Genomic DNA, 17221 nt, shown 5'->3' on the forward strand with positions numbered 1-17221 from the left:
GGGGGGGGGGGGGGGGGGCTTGTTTGGTCGGTATCGGTCTCGTACGACTTTTTCACACCCGAACCCCCTGTATACCTGATCAAAAAATCTCTCACATCACGCGTGACACACAGGAACGAACCCCCAACAGCCACACCCAGCCGTAGATACAAAGCCGTAATCTGGACATGTGCGTCTCCACGTGGAGGACACGCTCAGTTATTACTTTTTGCCGTCATTTTTTTGCTAACACGGAACACGCGGGATTGTTACACGCGGCGGAACAAGAGAAAAAGAAAAAGAAAGCGCAAGGAAACCACCGCAGAGTTGCGAACTTGCTCCTAGTGCCACCCGCGCAACCACCAGCCGTCAAGATGGCGCCCCTGCAGCCTCCCGCCTGCGGGAAGCCACATGAGAAATACATGCTGAAGAAGAAAGAGGAGTACGCGAAGAGTAAGACCGCCGTGGCTCCGCCGACGCAAGCTCGCGGTTTTGATGATCCGTTTGAGGTTGATCCTGTCGATTGTCCTCTCGTCACTCGTGGACTAGTTGCAAATACGGGTGCTGTGATAATGACCACTTTTGATGTTTTTTTGTCCGTGTTGCTCCCAGCGCCCTCGCCCGCGCTCCCTGAGGCCATGGCTGGTGCTACTAGTATGGGGGGCTACCTGGCTACCGCGAGAGCGACCCAACTCGTCGACATCGTCCGATGATGGTGCCTCAAAGTCAGCCTCCGGAGGCTATCGTGGGGTCGAGCCGGCGGTAGCCGTGACATGTGGTTCCACCACCCCTCGCAGGCTTTGCCTCTCACCGCCACCGTTCCCAGGCTGCCTAATGGGATGGAAAGGAAGGCTCGGCGAGCGTATAGAAGCGTGCTCGACCTCGTCGTGGCAGCCTGCACGGCAGCGCTGGCAGGCGCGATGAGCGTCGTGCCACCTGACCCGAGACGGGTCGCAGGCGTCGTACCGAGCGCGTCGAGACTGTGTCCTGATGCGCTCTGCACGGGTGAGCCACGTCGGCGTCAAAGGAGCGACGTGTGACCTGTCAGAGCTTGATCTCCGATCTCAGCGACGTCGAGTCGCCTTCGGTGGCGACAGCTAGGATGCATCTCCTCCGTCGTTTTTCGCGCGATGGCCCTGAGAAGCTGGCGCCGCACGCAGGCGGACCTTGTGTATGCGGCGAACGCTTAAAAAGTGGGTGCTCTACGTCACTTTTCTTAGTGATACAGGTCCTGGCTTTGGTTTCACAACACGTTTGGTCCTCGCTATGGTACGGCTCACCAGATGCGACAGGAGGGCTAAAATCCGGAATATAGACTGCCAAGAGGGTGCTCTAGGCCGCGAAGACACCACACACGGTCTCCCTACTCATGCGCGGCTAGCAGGAGGGTGCCAAAAATGAGGCGCGTTGTGAAACCGCAGCTGGCCCCGCCGACGGGTAGCACAGGTCATGAGTGAGGCCACGCCAGCTGCCTCGGGTGCTCTGTGTGGTCGGCCTGGACCTTGCCGCAATCCTCGAGCAGCGGAGAAGCACTGTCCTTGAAGTCCAGACATGCTTCGCCGCCGTGGCGCAGCGCCGCAGTGCGAGCGAGCACTGCAGTGCAGTGATCGCTTGGACTGCGGCACCCATCGACTCCCTGCGCTCCGGGCACACATTGGCACATGTGCCGGCGGCCTTGTGGATGGCTCGGACACGATCTGCACGACGGCGCGGCGTCGCGAGGCGGCCGTGTTGTGAAAACGAAGCTGTTGCGAAACCGAAGCCAGGACCTGTAGCTGAGCTTCATAACGTCTGGAGCTATTAGAACACCACTATGAGAGGGCTAATAGCGACTATTAGGGCGCTATTAGGGCACTATGAGAGCCTAATAGTGGCCCTAATAGTGCCCTAATAGTGCGGTACCCGCGCGACGCGCACTACGCGCGGCGCGGCAAGAGCGATGGCGCCGACTCTCTAGGAGACGGGCTTCCATGAGGCAACCACGGCGAACGAGAAGGTCACCGTGGAGTCGTTGAACTTGACCGCGTGGTGACGTCAGGCTTGGTGGTGCTCTTCATCACCTTGACGCACCAGCCGCCGGCGGAGACGCCGGGCCACAGCGAGGGCGGCGCGAGCAGGAAGCTGGTCGTGCGGTCCGCACGAGCGCGGGTGTTGCCTGCGCAACAGGGGCACGGGGACGAGCGTCAGCCCGGCAGCTTGCGGCGGCGCGCGCGCGCGGCGACGGTGCGCACGGCTTGGGAGAGCAGGGAGAGAGAGAGATAAGGCCGCTGCCGCCGCAGAACGCAGGATGTGGCTGCGTGCGGGGCGCGGCGGGCGCGGGCGCGCGCTCGGACCTTGCAATTTCAAACTGCGCACGCCCTGATCACGAACAGGATGCGGGCGGCGCAGAGATCTGCTGCCGCCCGGACCGCCGCCCGGGGATGACCCAGGACCTCGCCGGCGCTGCGCCGGCGAGGGGCCGAAGCCCGGCGGTTGATCACGTTCTCCACACCCGCGCGCGCTGTGCGGTCGCCGTTCCGCCTCACATGCCTGCGGACAGCGCCGACGGGTGGTGAGGAGGGCGGAGAGCCGGCGGGCGCGGTGTGCCGCGGTCGCCGCGCGCTGGTGGTGTGCGTGCGGTCGCCGCGCGCTGGTGGGCGACAGGTCACCGAGGCGAGCGGGGAGCGAGCGAGGAGCACACTGGCCAGGTCCTGTGCGCGACTCTCAAATCGCCAAGTCAAACAAGAAAAACACAACCGACAACAAACCCTGCAGTGGTCGGCATCAGCGCGCCGGGCGCCGCAGGTCGTGCTGCGCTTCGAAAAGCCGCCGGCCTTCCTCTCGCATCGTCTCGTCCAGCTGCGCCTTGACCGATGGCAGCGCAAGGCTTCTCGCCGGATCCGCGATCACCGTGGATGGACGCCAAGAAGACCAGCGCTGCGCCGCACGCCGCCAAACCAACACGCTGGCGCCAGCTCGCAGAGGGTTTCTCGCTGCACGCCAGATGGTCAGCGGGCGCCGATGGCGGCATGGGCGCGACGAGCTCCGTGGCCGGCATGTCGCTATGAGGCCCAGCTATTAGGCCGGGGCGCGCCGTGAAGCATGCGGCATGAATCGCGAAATCGCTAAGTGCGCATTATGAGGGTCCATTATTAGGACATCGGCTATTAGCACACCTAATAATTGCACTATTAGCCCCTCTGAGCTAATAGTAGCACTATTTGAAATCGCTATTAGCCTTTTCCTCATTATGAGGCTAATAGTTTGACCAGTGTGGGACCTCTTCGAGTCTTCGTACGGCTCCAAAAACCGCTCCTTAACGACGACTACGCGGCCCGGCGGTCGATCTGCGCCTTCTCAGCGGTGGAGGGGATGTGGGCGGTACGTGCGGACCGCGTGGTGCTGCGATGGCTTGACGAGTGCGACTCCCAGCGTCGACTTTTCGACCCCACGGAGCCTCTGCTATTGGGGGCGGGGGGGTCTGCAGACCACCCGGCCGAACTTCAGAGTCGCGGTGCTCCTCAAATACGGCTCAAACGCCCACGATGTTGTGGAGGGGACATATGTTGATGATCCCGGCCCGATTGGTTCGCTCAGAAAGCTTCTGGGCGGTCGTTAAGGTTCGCTCCCCGCAGCAAAACTGACCCTAGGGATACCTGCTCGGGGGTATACCGGAACTGATCGTGAAATCTCCCAATACGAAGCGGTTTCGTCACACAGCATGGCGCTTAGACGTCCCTGTCAAGTTACTCAAAATGAGGCGCACGCAGGCGCCTCTTTTTGCTCGCCAGCCTCCGCTCAACGGCCGTCGCGCCTCGTCGTCCTGCCTTGCCGTCGCTGGGCGACTCGGAGCGCGATCGCCGCTCACGGTCCCAGCCCCGGCCGGCGCTGCCCTGGCTCCGCGGCGGTCGCGCTCGAACTTCCTCCCTAAGATGGGCAGGTTGATCGATCCACTCGTGGTCGATCTTTCAATTGCCTTGCGCGACGCATGATTTCGGCCGATGTCGTCGATGGGGCAACAATGGTCGATTGACGACACGGTCGGAGTAATGCTCTTCGACGTCGAAGCAGCAGACCGTATGGGCAGGATCATCAACTCGCTCAGTTAAAATTTGGGTCACGACGAAGCAGCAATCAGGTCGGCAGCTGCTATCGTTTAAGTCGACAGTGGCAACGGTGTTTGACACTGTTGATGAGTGCAACTGTGGCGTGCTTGCCACCCAAGCGAGTGTAGGCCCGACTCGCGTCGGGTGCTATTTCCTCATCGTCATCGCTACGGCGGGGGCGGGGGGGTTTTACCGGAGCACCGGACTACTCGCTGGGATAGTTGCGAGATCGGTCGATAATCACGATCGGTCTCTCGGGCGCATGGTCGTGCGACGTCAGCGACTCAACCGCCAGTTGCCATCCCTTACCTTTGAGGTGATTCGAGGAGGTCTATGCGTGGGGTTCAGCTGAGCTTAGGCCGTTCCGGGCATCGACCTTCCATCATACTACCTCAAAGGTCGAGCGTGGGGAGGCTCAGCAGCCCACCACAGGGAGGTTTCGTCAGTCTCGGCGTCGCATCTGCCGCGCCGAGATTCGACGGACCGAAGGGGTAGAGGCTAGCGCTCTCGGTCGAGAGAAGCGCATTACTCAAGACAATGATTACTACATCATGCACGACCTCGAGCGTGCAACGCCGCACAGTGCTCAGGGTTCGAGCAGGTGCAGGCGAGTGGAGGGGCCCCTGGCAGAGGAGGCGTGAATCCTTTAGGATTCTCGCCCGCTCTGCTGAGGGGAGGGGACGGTCGACTGGGCCGGTCGCTCGACCCGATTCTACTCTACTCTCAGTCTACCATTCATGGACAATAGTGTCTGTGACGGCGGTCACATTCACAGCGAGGTCAGTTCACAGCCGAGCAATCGATCCTGACACGCTCCACTTTCAGGGCTCGCCGCGGCTCGAGCAAGGTCAATGGCGATCGGCATCTTGCCAGCTGTGGCTTGCCCGTCTACCGCTACCGCGCCTTCAGATACAGTCGCCCCTCCCGCCCACGCCGGCGACTGTCTGAGGTGCAGTTGACATCTGGATGACTGCGCATAATGGGGTTGACCCGCCGCGCAGCAACCCGATGTTCACGATTTAGGTTTCCGTCGAGTGACGAGTCTCGTCCGAGACGTCTAGTCTCATCCCGCCTCGTGGCATACCTGTTCTAGTGTGTCATGGGTGTCCCAGTGGTGTTCTCGTGTGTGGGGGAGGCTCAGCAGCCCACCACAGGGAGGTTTCGTCAGTCTCGGCGTCGCATCTGCCGCGCCGAGATTCGACGGACCGAAGGGGTAGAGGCTAGCGCTCTCGGTCGAGAGAAGCGCATTACTCAAGACAATGATTACTACATCATGCACGACCTCGAGCGTGCAACGCCGCACAGTGCTCAGGGTTCGAGCAGGTGCAGGCGAGTGGAGGGGCCCCTGGCAGAGCCGCTCTGCGAGCGAGCGCGCTAACTCCCATTGCGCGGAGATACACTACGAGAACCGAAATCGGGACCTGAAATGACGTACGTCCTAGGACGGCCGACTATGAAAATGAAACCTATGCTGTGCGACGAAACCGAATCAGGTTATCCTGTATTGTGTATATGCCGTGTATGCGCTGGAGTCACACACAGATCACAGTGACACACCACTCACAGCTCTAGCTTCAGCACCGAAAACGGCGGCATCGTAAAGTGCATCACGCTCTGCGTGGGGCTGAGGCGATGGAGCGGCACCGCCTCCGCCAAGCGCACTCGCGACGCGTCGTGCAGCTTCGACAGCTGCGAGCTGTCGGGGTAGATGGGCTGCCCCTGTCGGTGCCACTCCGCGAGGGGGTTGGCGTGCGCCTCGTCGACGCGGAACGCGCGGGCGGTGGGCGGGAGGGTTGCGTCGCTCCGGTGGATGACGGCGAGGCTGACGTTTTGCGCAGTGCAAGCGGAGCGGTTGCGGTGGAAGTTGGAGAGGAGGAGGACCACGTGCCCCTGGCTCTGGCCCGCTGCGTCCCATAGGCGCCGGCTCCCGCCGAGCGGCCCCTTGAGCGCGCCTCCGCCGCTGCCCTGCGGACGCGTCGCCAGCAGCGAGACGGTCGAGGAGCCATCTGCGGGCGAGACGTTTCCGGACACGGGCAGGCGGTAGTCACCGAGGGAAGCGAGCATCTCAAACGCGCGCCAAGCTGGCTTGCGAATGCCATGTACGGTCATCAGCCCGTAGCCGTTGTGGAAGGGTGCCGATGCCATCCACGCCTCCTCGAAAATGTCTGAGAAGCTCCACCACGAGACGAGGTCGACGGAAGCGAGCAGGCCGACGTTGCGGACGACAAAGGCGGCAGCGGAGGCGTCGTCTCGCGAGGAGTCGCCGAGGCCGTTGTTGTACTCGGTGAGGAAGAAAGGGAGGCCAGCCTTGTGGACAGCGTCGCTCGCGGAGAGCACCTTGTGCGCGGAGCAGCCGGCGAGACTCAGCCGAGATGCCGCCGAGATGCCGCCGAGGTGCCGCCGAGGTGAAGCCGAGGTGCAGCCGAGATGCCGCCGAGGTGCCGCCGAGAGCGCCTTGTGCGCGAAGCAGTCCGGGTCGCGCGCCGTCGCGTTGGTGTCGCAGATGGGGGAGGTGGGGTACAGGTGGCTGCTCACGAAGTCCACTGGCGTTGAACTCGCGCGGCAGGCGGCGACGAACGGCTCCACCTCCTCCAGCGCCATCGTCGCCGGCCCTCCGACTCTCAGCCGCGGAGAGACGGACTTGAGGCCACGCGCGCTGGCGTTGTACAGCCGCATGTACGGCTCGGGGAACGGGACGCCCCACAACTCGTTCCAAACCTCAAAGTGCCACTCGCTCACCGCGTCGAGGCCGTACCGACCAACGAGGTGCTCCGCGACGGAAGCGACGAGGCCCTCCCACTCGGCAAACGAGTCGGGCGGCATGGCGAGGCCCTTGTAGGCGCCGCTGCCGCCTAAGGAGGAGCCGAAGACGTGGTTGTGGAGAGCTGTGTCGGCTCGTCGGTGTGGCGTGGCGTGGTGAGCGGTGTGTTCGCACGGACGGTGCCTCCTCTGTCTCAGTGCAGTCTCCTAATCGTTTGCCGAACGCGTAGTCGCACGGCTGCTCGCCAGCTTTGCCGCAGGCAACAAGGGCAGCGGGCGTGAAGGAGAGCTCGACGACGGGGCGGAGGCGGAGGGCGTGCACGGCGTCGAAGACCTAGCACCGTTGGCTGCACGGTCGCTCGCATGTGTGCGTGCGTGTGTGCGTGTGCGTGTGCGCGCCTGGTCGACGTTGTAAAACTCGAGGCGGCCTTTAGCGGGCAGGACTCCCATATCGTCGTCGAGCAGGCCATGGCCGCGGATAGCGCCGAAGCCGAGCTCGTTCACCGCCAGCGCGAGCTGTGATTGCCAGTCGGCTCGCGTGCCCAAGAGCATGTGGCCTGAGCCGACACAGCGCTGCCAATTCTTCGCGAAAGGCTCAGCGGCAGCCAAGAGGTCGACAGAGGCTTTTGTGTTCGGAGAGACGGCCAAGAGCGCGGCGAGCACCAGCATTTCGTTGTGGCAAGGGTTCGGGCTCCTTGTCGCTAGGGGTGAGGTGGGTGGATCCTGAGAGGGGTTGTGCCCTTGGCACCGTGGAGTGCTGGGGGGGGCGACAGGGAGGATGTGGCCCTGAGTTATGTGTACGCCGACTCAGGGTGTGTGGCAGCCAGCTGGCTGTGTGTCTTGTGAGCTTGTTTGTGTCTGTGTGTCGCTCGTGCGTGTCGTCATCATCTGTCCAGCGTCCACCCATACCGCGTTGGTGTCCAGTCCGAGCCTGGCTGTTCTTCACCTTTCTACCTACCTACCTAGGGGTGTCTGTGATCCTGAGCCGCCCCTGCCCTGTGAGAGCTGTCGGGCTGTCGGGCACTGTCAGGCGCTGTCCAGGTTTGCTGTCAGGCTGTCAGACCCTCTCACTTCCATCATACAATTATCTCCTCCAACAGGGTTTGCTGCAAATTTTCCTCACGGTATATGAGTCGCCCGATCTCGCTCGATTTCACAGCACAAACTGACTGGATTTGTAATGCTAAAAGTTGAATACGTTCAGGTCGTAGTCTCGAAAGGGGCGTGGGTGTGCTACCACCATGCGCAACAGGGGTGGGTTGTCAGGGGCAAGCAGGGAGCTCGATAGACTTCCACGTGGCGACTGAGCCCTGGCTGTCAGGCTGTCAGGTACTGTCAGGTGATCTGTCAGGCTGTCGGGCACTGTCAGGCACTGTCAGGTGCCTCTGACAGACAGCTGTCAGGTGCTGTCAGTGCTGTCGGGTGCTGCTGTATGCTTGTCGGGGATCTGGTGCTGTCGGAGCTGTCAGGTGTTGCTTTGTAAGATGCTGTCGGAGCTGCGCCTGTCAAAGCTGTCAGGCGGCTGCTGCTGCTGTCAGACGTAGCTAGGGCCGGGCTGTCAGGTGCTGTCAGGTGGTGCTGTCGGGGTGCTCTCATCCTCTGACACACACCAGCCACACTTATGACACTATCAAGAGGAGACCCCAGCGAGTGAGAGTAGATCCACACAGCAGGAGCCCTAGATGCTAAGTCTGTATTTTGTGTATTTGGACTCAGGCTGGATACAAGCGTATTTGTGTGTACAAGCTCGCCGTCGCCAATTTGCTCGTGAGACGTACCGTGCTGATTGCGCAAGCCCTCGCCGACGCTGGCGCGACCTTCATCATCGAGAATCCGCCAGACAGAGGCGACGGGCCGCTGTATCAGGCGAAGTTCGCGTCGCACGCGCCGCTGTGGCTCGTCCCCGAGGTGGTCGAGCTCGTCCAGCGGACCGGCACTCGCATGATCACGTTCCCACAGTGCGCACTGGGCTCGAGGTACCAGAAATGGACGTCGCTCCTCGTTTCGCCCGAGCTCGAGCCGCCCTCGTCCGAGCCTGCTTGCGCGCCAAGCGGCCGCTGCACGCACCACCCGCCTGATGTGAAGTCGACCGCCTGCTCGCCGTCAAACGTCACTATCTTGCCGCCACCTCTCGCGTTTAGCACGCGCGTCTGACTGCGTGGTCCCACGAGCTCCTCTGCCTCATTTGCGGGCTCGGCCTCGAAGTCCACCAGCGCCGACACAACCACCCTCGCGCCCGACCCACCCCAGCCTTTGATGTTCTTCGGCATCCACGACCCTCGCTCGAGCCCGATGTCGAGCCGGACGCGCGACGACGTGCCTATGAGCGTGGAGGTGTACGAGGCGCCGCTGGCGACAGCCGGCAGGAGCGAGAGCATATCACCCAGGGGGCGTAACCCCTCGTCGGTGCCGGGTGGGTGCTACACGTCCGTTCACGCGCACGAGCTTCTTGAGCAACCCTTACCCACCTCACGGTCCGGCTGAGGCTTGGACCCACCCACCCTCCCTCCACCCCAGGCCTGGCTGATATGAGTGAGGCGAGGAACCCACACACCGACCGACCGAACCCCCCTCCCCCCACGGCCACGCCCCACCCAACCAACCACCCCAGGCTCACGGGGAGACACAAACCAAGCAAACGCACCCAGCCTCGCGCGGCGACGACTAAGACAGAGACACGGATAAGCAGACGTGACCCAAGCGACAAAACAGAGCACGCGAGGGCCGCCATCTTGGACTGCGAGGCGAATGGAAAGCCTCTCATGCCACTGGGTGCGCAGGACTCCTCTCTCCATCTGCACATGCACACGCCTCCCAGCTCCCACATGGCATGATATTGTACACCGGGCAGCTGTGGACAGAGTTCACTCTCCCACTCCGACCGAGCTCTCACCGGGCATCAGGACAGGACAGCAGTCCATCTCGTCGGTTCATCCTCGCCCCCCGAAGCGAGGGGATACCTCGCCAGCGACCACCGCGACCTCACTCCGCCACCAGCCACGCGTCGAGCTCCGCAGTCGCCAGCGCTACCCGCCTCTCTGCGCGCGCCTCAGTCAGACCCTCCACCAGCGCCCGCGCTCCCGCGCTCAAATGCTCTGGCTCGACGACCCTGCCGCCGCCGCCGCCGCCGCCGCAGCAGCCGGCGAGTGCGCCCTGTGCCTCGAGCACCTCCATCACGCTCTTCTCGGCGGGCACGCCGGTGAGCAGGTAACGCAGCAGCTTGCCCATCGCGTACGCGTCGATCAGCGTCGCCTGGAGTACAGCTAGGCCACGTCTCTCGTCAGTCTCTCGTGCCATTGCTTGTGGGTATCCGTGCGGTGTGCGGTGGTGTGCAGTGGTGTGCGGCGTGCCGCGATCGTTTGAACTGAGGCTGCCCACCACTAATCACTATCGGCGTCGCCTCCTCGAAGCTCATTTGCGCCGACGTCTTGCCCGGCGCCAGGTTGGCGACCTAGGTGGCAGGCAGCCGACATGCGGCCAGTCCCGTGTGGATTAGAACTAGCCCAGTCCCTTCGCTTGACGTTGGGCGTAGAGCTTTACTGATGTTACGACCGCTGCTAATGCACGACCTCCGGCGGCGCGTAGCCGCGCGTGCCCACCAGCGACATCTCGTGGAGCGCCGGCAACTCGTGGTCGTGCAGCACCACCTAATCTCGGGCAATCTCGGGTGTGGCCTCGGGTTATCTCGTGCAACGCCTGCACCTCGTGAAGGGGAGCACCGGCGGCGCTGCTTCTTTTCCCGAAGCCTTGGAGGCCGAGGCCGAGGCCGACGCTGAGGCCTTTAAGTTCAAGGCGGACCCATCCGCGTCGGCGGGCGACGTGCCGTGCGCGGGCGAAGCGGCGGCGAACACGACGCTCGCGAACGCGTCCCCGGGTTGGAAGGTGTGTATGACGCTCGTCCGCGCCGACGAGCGGCGCCTGCTCGCAGCTGTGGAGGTAAGAAGACGTGTTCCCGGCTGCAGAGAAGAGCGTGGGCGTCGCGCCGGAGCGAGCGGCGGCGGCTTGGCTGCCGCTGCTGCAGCGGCAGCTGGCGCGCAAGACCAAAGTCGAGGAGCTTGACGACACACCCGTCGAGCGGCGTTTGCTTGAGGTCGTCCAGTGGGCGATCGAGCATCGCGTTCGCCGCCTTGACGTCGCGGTGGATGATGCCCCGGGAGTGGAGGTAGAGGAGTGCCGCTAGCGGAGAGAGTGGAGGTGTCTCAGAAGTGTCCCCGAGAGAGTGGAGGTGTCTCGGAAGTGTCCCTTACCGATCATCTGCCGCGCCAAGAGCCGCGCCTCTCCTTCCGCCAGCGCGCCGCGCGCGTCGATCAGCTGCTGCAGCTCCGGCCCGCGGCAGAGCTCGAGGTAGAGGAAGACCACGCCTGGTGTTGGATTCATGACAGATGAATCCACAGATCAACTATTAAGGCGGCTCGAGGTAGTATGACGGCCACACGCCGCCCTCGCGCCGCCAGCCGTACAGCCGCAGCACGCCCTCATGGCGCAGCCCCTCCATCAGACGCACCTTGAGGCGAGGTTCTTAGGTACGGTAGGGTCGTCGCCACACAGAGAGTGCCAAAGCCTCGTGCCGTCGGAGCGGTGTGTGTGTGTGTGTGCGTGTGTGTGTGCGTGTGTGTGTGTGTGTGTGTGTACGCAAGGCGCCACCTCGCGCAGCAGCGTCTCCTCCGAGGTTGCGTCGCGCGCCATCAGCGCCGCCAGGTCGACCTCCTTCACTGCCACGTCGACTGCTCCGGCTCCGGCGCCGCCCGAGCCCGCGGCCGCCCGCTGAAGCCGCCCACGGCGCACGACGCCGAATCCACCGCGGCCGAGGACCTCTGGCAGTACCTCCACCTGCAGCGCGCTGCTCATGGCGGTCGCCTCGTGGCTGCCGCCGTCGCCCCCGCCGCCACCGTCACAGGAGGGGCGCGAACGCGACGCCGAAAGGCGGGTGGCGGTGTTGCGAATAATCGTCTGCCGGTGGCGCCATAGCGAGAGCCACCGCTCGTTGGAGAGAGGTTGCCCCTCCTCCGCCGCGTCGTCGACGAGTATCGTGGGCCGCGTCTTGGGGGCCTACGGCATTAAAACACATGTTGTATATGGTGTCGTGTGTTCATGCAAGCTGAATACGGCGAATACGGTGCTGATACGTGTCATCTCGAAAGTCTTGGGGGGGGCTGTGTTACTTCAAGCATCTGGCGTGGGCGCCGCGTCAACGGTGCGCTGCACCGTGCACGTGTAGCCGGTGCCCTTTGAGCCAGCCGGCCGGCTCAGCGCCACCGTGAATGGCAGCGCGACGCTCGGCGGCGGCGGGGCCGCCTCAAGGCCCGGCACGGGCGGAAGGTTTGGGGAGGCGGGGCTAAGGGCCTCGACGACTCGCGGCACGTCGGCGTCAACCAGCCCAGCGAGGAGGGATGTCTTGACGAATCGGCCGCGTAGCTCGTCGCCGCCATCCTCTCCGAGCAGATCGCGGTCGTCAATGGCCACAAAAGCGCCAATCTGCGGCGTGCCGTTGGCCGAGCACGCCAGATTGTACGCGCGCAGCCACAGTAAGATCTCCACCGGCCGCTTGGTGAGCCACGGCGGAAACGGGCAGGGCGTCATGCCGATCACGTGCAGTCCGTACCAGCTCAGTGCGGCCACCAGCGACGCATACTGCTTCGGCACGAGCCGCCAGTGCGAGGAGATGACGACGACACAGCCGGGGACTGCGGCGGCCGCGAGGCGGAGGCGCTCGACTTTTTTGACGTCGAGCATTCCGATGCGCCGACTGTCGATGACGCCGTCAACGTCGAGAAAGATGGCTGCGAGCTGTGTTTCCACCATTATGAGGTGGGGGAACAGGCAAAGTACGATCGCTTTTTGACGATGAAATAAAAAATTGTGCACCGGTGTGTGTGTTTTTGTGTGTGTGTGTGTGTGTGTGCGACTGGGCTCGACGCGCGCGTCGCGAGCGTCTGACGCGGCGGGCGGCGTCGGGCAGGTGCGCTTCTCTCTCGGGTGGTGGTGGTGGTGCTGCTGCTGCTGGTGGTGGTGCAGATGCTCCTGCTGGTGCGGCGCGGCTCTCCGATTCGACTCGGTGCGCGCGTCGCGGCTATCTGACGCGGCGGGCGGCGTCGCGGGCGGCAGCGATCGCGGCTCGACGGTGGAGGTGGAGGCTGGTGGCTGTGGTGGACTTTGAGTTTATTTAATGGACTACGAGGACCGGGGGTCAACTGGGAGGGACATTGTTGACGCGCCTGCGGGCGTGCCTGCGGGCGCGTTTGAGAGCGCTGATGCGCCTCCTGCGAGCTATCCGTGGCAGCAGGAGCGCGGTTTTTCGTGAGAGGGTGTGAATCACCGTGTGTGCACCGGGCATTGGTGGATGGAGTGTAAGCGCGCAGAGGCGTGGTGAGAGGAGGGCGGCCATGCAGAGGCTGACTCGGGGATGCCTACTGGGATGGCGGCCGCAGGCTGCGGTGTGAAGGGCAGTCGCCGAACCACGGAGTCAAGGAGAGCCATAGAGCCGAAGAGCCACAGCAGTGGCCCGGCTGCCATCAGCAGCTGCTCTGCGAGATTGCATCTCGCTACTCTCGGTGAAGTAACTCTGGGTACAGGAATTGTATGCCCCTGCTGGCTGTGACCGGGATAGGCCCCCGTTGGCCCGGGGGAGCTGCGGCTCACGCCCAGCCCCCCGCGTGTCGTCGCCGCCATGAGTGCACGTGGAACCGCACAGAATGTGCGATTGGCACATGCTGGACCCGTTACCTCGCCTCGCGGCGAGGTCGGCGCGACAAACCGCAATCGAGCGGGCGCAGCCGCTACGATTGCGGCGGGCTGACCGGCGGTGAGCGCCGTCGCTGCCGCTCCGAGCTTCCCCAGAGTCAGCAGCACAGCAAGCAACCCGTGTACGGCCTCACGCACAGTGGAGGGTTGTCGGCACCTGTCGGCGCCAGTCGCCCTTCCAGCGCAGTGAAGCCGCGCCGTGTTCGCCGCCCGAACGTGGATATCGCGCCGGAGGCGGGTGGGGAAGGTCTCTCCGCATATGCAGGCGTAATCCAGCTCACCAGGAAGCCTCCGAACCCCCGCCCACCCATCGGCTACGGGGCCTTCCAGCCCCGCCACCGCGTCCGTATAGTGATCCCCGAGGACGGTTCCGGCCCTTCCGAGCGTACACTGGCCACCGTTGACGCACGGGCAGACGGTCGGCGCTCTCGGGCAGTCTATCTCGAGGCTGGTCGCCCCCTCCCCCCCCCCGAGTGTCTGTAGGTGTCTCGCCACCGCAAACGCCGCCGCCGATAGGAGGGTAGAGACGGCGTCTTCCGTCCGCGGCGCCGGGGCCTCCGTCGTTCTCCTCGTCACCCTCTCCCGGCCCATCGCTGCTCCGGCGCCGCGAGCCTGCTCGTGGGGTCGCTCTCGCGCCACGGACATGGTCGCCTCGAGTATCTCATCGACCGACGTCCCCGCCCATTTCCGCAACCGCGCCCCAACCGCCCGCCGCTTACGGGGTTGCATCGCCGTGAGCTGTCGAGCCACCCGAACGGTCTTCCGCACCACAAACTCGAGGGGATCCCGCCATTCTTCCGGGGGCATCGAGATGTCGACCTCTCTCCCATCGACGCACACCTCCCTCGCTCCGGGCCCCCCCTTCGCCGGGATAGCCATCACACCGTTCTCAAGGTCCAGGCAGGTGGTCCAGCCGCTGGCGCTTCGGGTGACAAGCCGGTCAACCTTCCCCGAGCGGCCTGGTTGCAGGTCCTGCTCTCCGCGGCATGTCACGCCACAGAAGCCCGCCCCCCATCCCGGCTCGTTGTGCGGGGTGTCTCGACCCACATGGTAAAAACGGGTCACTTTGCGGGGTGCCCCCTAAATTCGGCCAAGCGCCCTCCCTCGCCAGCCCACACCACGTTTTCCAGGGCCTGCCCTCACCACGACTGTCCGTTCTGGTCCCTTCCCCCACGCCGAGTGCGAGGCACGCACGATGGAGGACGAGCTCGAGCTGCTCGGCGCGATGTTCAGCAGCGACGAGGACGAGCTTGTCGTCGAGCGGCCGACGGGTGGCGGCGCGACGATCTCCGTCCGCTTGCGCCCGTCAAGCGGCGGCGAGCAGCGGAGGAGGCTCATGGAGGCGACGCTTGCGCTTGAGCTATCGCAGGCGTACCCCGAGTCCGCGGCGGTGTGTCGCCTCTCGCGCTCCCGCGGCATGGTCGGCGACGAAGAGGCAGCGCTCCTCGCCGCTCTCACCGCGCTCGCCGCGGAGGCGGCGTCGAGCGGCGAGCCGTGTGTGTATGCGCTTGTCGAGGCGGCGATCGAGAAGCTCACCGAGCTGAACGCCGGGGGAGACTGCCCAATCTGCCGCGACGACCTGTTTCCGCGTGGCGCGGCGCCGCCGCCGCCGACCTACGTCTCTGCCTGCTTCCACTCCTTCCACTGTCCTCTCTGTTGTCGGCGAGCCGAGCTGCCTGGCGGCTGAGGTGGCATGCTCAGAGCAGAGGCCACGAGTAGGCGTCTGTCTCGGCGCCTGGTGGCTCGCCGCGCCGGCGCCAAAGGCGGAGGCCGCCGCCCGCACTTTAGCTGCCTCTCGGCTGCCTCTCAGCTGCACCTCGGCTGCCTCCCGGCTGCCTCCCGGCTGCACCTCGGCTGCCTCTTGGCTGCCTCTCGGCTGCCTCTCGGCTGTCTCTCGGCTGCCTCCCGGCTACCTCCCGGCTGTCTCTCGGCTACCTCTCGGCTGCCTCTCGGCCGCCTCTCGGCCGCCTCTCGGCCGCCTCTCGGCCGCCTCTCGGCCGCCTCTCGGCTGCCTCTCGGCTGCCTCTCGGCTGCATCCTGCCTGCTCACGCATCTAGCTGCGGACAGGCGGACGCCGCCGCCCTGCCGTCGGCGGCGCAGCGGCACGCGTCGGCTGCGCGCGCTGCGGAGGCGGACGCGCGGCAGCTGAGCGCGAAGCTCGCCGCCGCCGCCGCCGCCGCTGAGGCGCTCGCCTCTCTCTCTCTCTCTCTCTCTCTCTCTCTCTCTCTCTCTCTCTCTCTCTCTCTCTCTCTCTCTCTCTCTCTCTCTCTCTCTCTCTCTCTCTCTCTCGCTCGCTCGCTCGCTCTCTCTCTCTCTCTCTCTCTCGCTCTCTCTCTCTCTCTCTCTCTCTCTCTCTCTCTCTCTCTCTCTCTCTCTCTCTCTCTCTCTCTCTCTCTCTCTCTCTCTCTCTCGCCTCCCGCCTCGCGCGGCGGAGCTGCAGTCGAGAGACGCAGCGGAGAGGCGGCGGAGAGACAGCCCAGAGGTCCGTCTGTCGGCAGGCGCTCTCCTCCCGCCTTGCGCAGCTCTGCTCGCTCGACCCGCCGCCGCCGCCCGGCGCAGTGCGCAACTCTAGATTGGGAAGACTGGCCCAGGCCGTGTGTGTGCCTCCACCCTCCCTCCCGCCACATCCCCTGCCGCCGCGTTGGCGCGCGCGTCCGCAGGGCGGGCTCGGTGAGCTCAGAGCGCCGCCGTGGTCACAGCCGAAATGAGCGACGTGTGTCCTGCACACCGCAGGTGCGCAAGGTGGAGGAGGAGGCGAAGGCGGCCGAGGCGGCTCGCGCTGCCCTCGCCCAGCGGCGCGCGCGGGCGGAGAGGCATGCGGCGGAGCTGGCGAGGGTCGCGGCGGCGGCGGCGGAGCAGCAGAGCGCCATCGAGGAGGAGGCGCCGCTGCCGTCTCGGACAATCTCGGCCATATCTCGATCAGTCTGGGCCACTCTCGGCCGTCTCTCGGCCGTCTCTCGGCCTGATCCCGGCCCACATCGCGGCCCCTCTCGGCCCCTCTCGGCCCCTCTCGGCTCCTCTCGGCTCCTCTCGGCCCCTCTCGGCTCCTCTCGGCCCCTCTCGGCTCCTCTCGGCCCCTCTCGGCCCCTCTCGGCCCCTCTCGGCCCCTCTCGGCCCCTCTCGGCCCCTCTCGGCTCCTCTCGGCCCCTCTCGGCCCCTCTCGGCTCCTCTCGGCCCCTCTCGGCCCCTCTCGGCCCCTCTCGGCCCCTCTTGGCCCCTCTCGGCTCCTCTCGGCCCCTCTCAGCCCCTCTCAGCCCCTCTCGGCCAGTGAAGCAGAGGTCTCACCTCTCGCGGCGTCCCTGTTGCAGCCTCCGCACCTTTTGCTCTCAGGCGCCGCTGCCGTGCCCGGTCTGCAGGGCGCCCCTCACGGCTCAGAGTCTGACGGACGCTGGCGTGTTGAGTCATGAATTGAGTATGAACGGATTCGCTATTCATTGATAGGCTCAGAGTCTGAGGGAGGCCGGCGTGGCGCGCCATGCGCCGGCCGCGCCGCCGAGCCGGCAGACGTCCCCGGTGGCGTTTGAGCGGTGGACGCCGCCGGCGTGGGCGGTGTGCAGGGGCGGGCAGGCCTCGGCGGGGGAGGCTGCGGGGGAGGCGGAGGCGGACCCGGAGGCGGCGGGGGAGGCGGCGGCGGGGGAGACGGAAAAGGCGGAAGA

The 17221-nt window shown here is 65.0% G+C and overlaps 5 protein-coding genes across 5 annotated transcripts; 1 reads left to right on the forward strand and 4 right to left on the reverse strand.

Moving 5' to 3' along the window:
• Window positions 1-1825: 1825 nt before the first annotated feature.
• EMIHUDRAFT_241906 (hypothetical protein) lies at window positions 1826-3681 on the reverse strand (the record flags this gene model as incomplete). Its single annotated transcript, XM_005773069.1, has 9 exons — window positions 1826-1843; window positions 2040-2134; window positions 2313-2337; window positions 2412-2508; window positions 2727-2796; window positions 2869-3083; window positions 3239-3273; window positions 3352-3420; window positions 3631-3681. 9 exons carry the CDS (start codon window positions 3679-3681, stop codon window positions 1826-1828), a joined length of 675 nt encoding a protein of 224 aa, XP_005773126.1.
• Window positions 3682-5624: 1943 nt separating this feature from the next.
• Window positions 5625-7493, reverse strand: EMIHUDRAFT_75189 (hypothetical protein; the record flags this gene model as incomplete). Its single annotated transcript, XM_005773070.1, has 5 exons — window positions 5625-5960; window positions 6057-6426; window positions 6586-6909; window positions 7061-7158; window positions 7233-7493. 5 exons carry the CDS (start codon window positions 7491-7493, stop codon window positions 5625-5627), a joined length of 1389 nt encoding a protein of 462 aa, XP_005773127.1.
• A 1193-nt stretch (window positions 7494-8686) lies between these two features.
• On the reverse strand, window positions 8687-9202 carry EMIHUDRAFT_241908 (hypothetical protein; the record flags this gene model as incomplete). The annotated part of the gene is made up of 1 exon (XM_005773071.1): window positions 8687-9202. The coding sequence occupies one exon, from the start codon at window positions 9200-9202 to the stop codon at window positions 8687-8689; it is 516 nt and encodes a 171-aa protein (XP_005773128.1).
• A 604-nt stretch (window positions 9203-9806) lies between these two features.
• Window positions 9807-11201, reverse strand: EMIHUDRAFT_241909 (hypothetical protein; the record flags this gene model as incomplete). Its single annotated transcript, XM_005773072.1, has 7 exons — window positions 9807-9917; window positions 9993-10076; window positions 10213-10275; window positions 10394-10471; window positions 10544-10742; window positions 10892-11000; window positions 11072-11201. The coding sequence occupies 7 exons, from the start codon at window positions 11199-11201 to the stop codon at window positions 9807-9809; spliced, it is 774 nt and encodes a 257-aa protein (XP_005773129.1).
• Window positions 11202-14612: 3411 nt separating this feature from the next.
• Window positions 14613-15284, forward strand: EMIHUDRAFT_241911 (hypothetical protein; the record flags this gene model as incomplete). The annotated part of the gene is made up of 3 exons (XM_005773073.1): window positions 14613-14625; window positions 14696-15146; window positions 15272-15284. The coding sequence occupies 3 exons, from the start codon at window positions 14613-14615 to the stop codon at window positions 15282-15284; spliced, it is 477 nt and encodes a 158-aa protein (XP_005773130.1).
• Window positions 15285-17221: the final 1937 nt, after the last annotated feature.

This window comes from Emiliania huxleyi, assembly GCF_000372725.1.
Source record: "Emiliania huxleyi CCMP1516 unplaced genomic scaffold EMIHUscaffold_347, whole genome shotgun sequence".
NCBI classification, from domain to species: domain Eukaryota; phylum Haptophyta; order Isochrysidales; family Noelaerhabdaceae; genus Emiliania; species Emiliania huxleyi.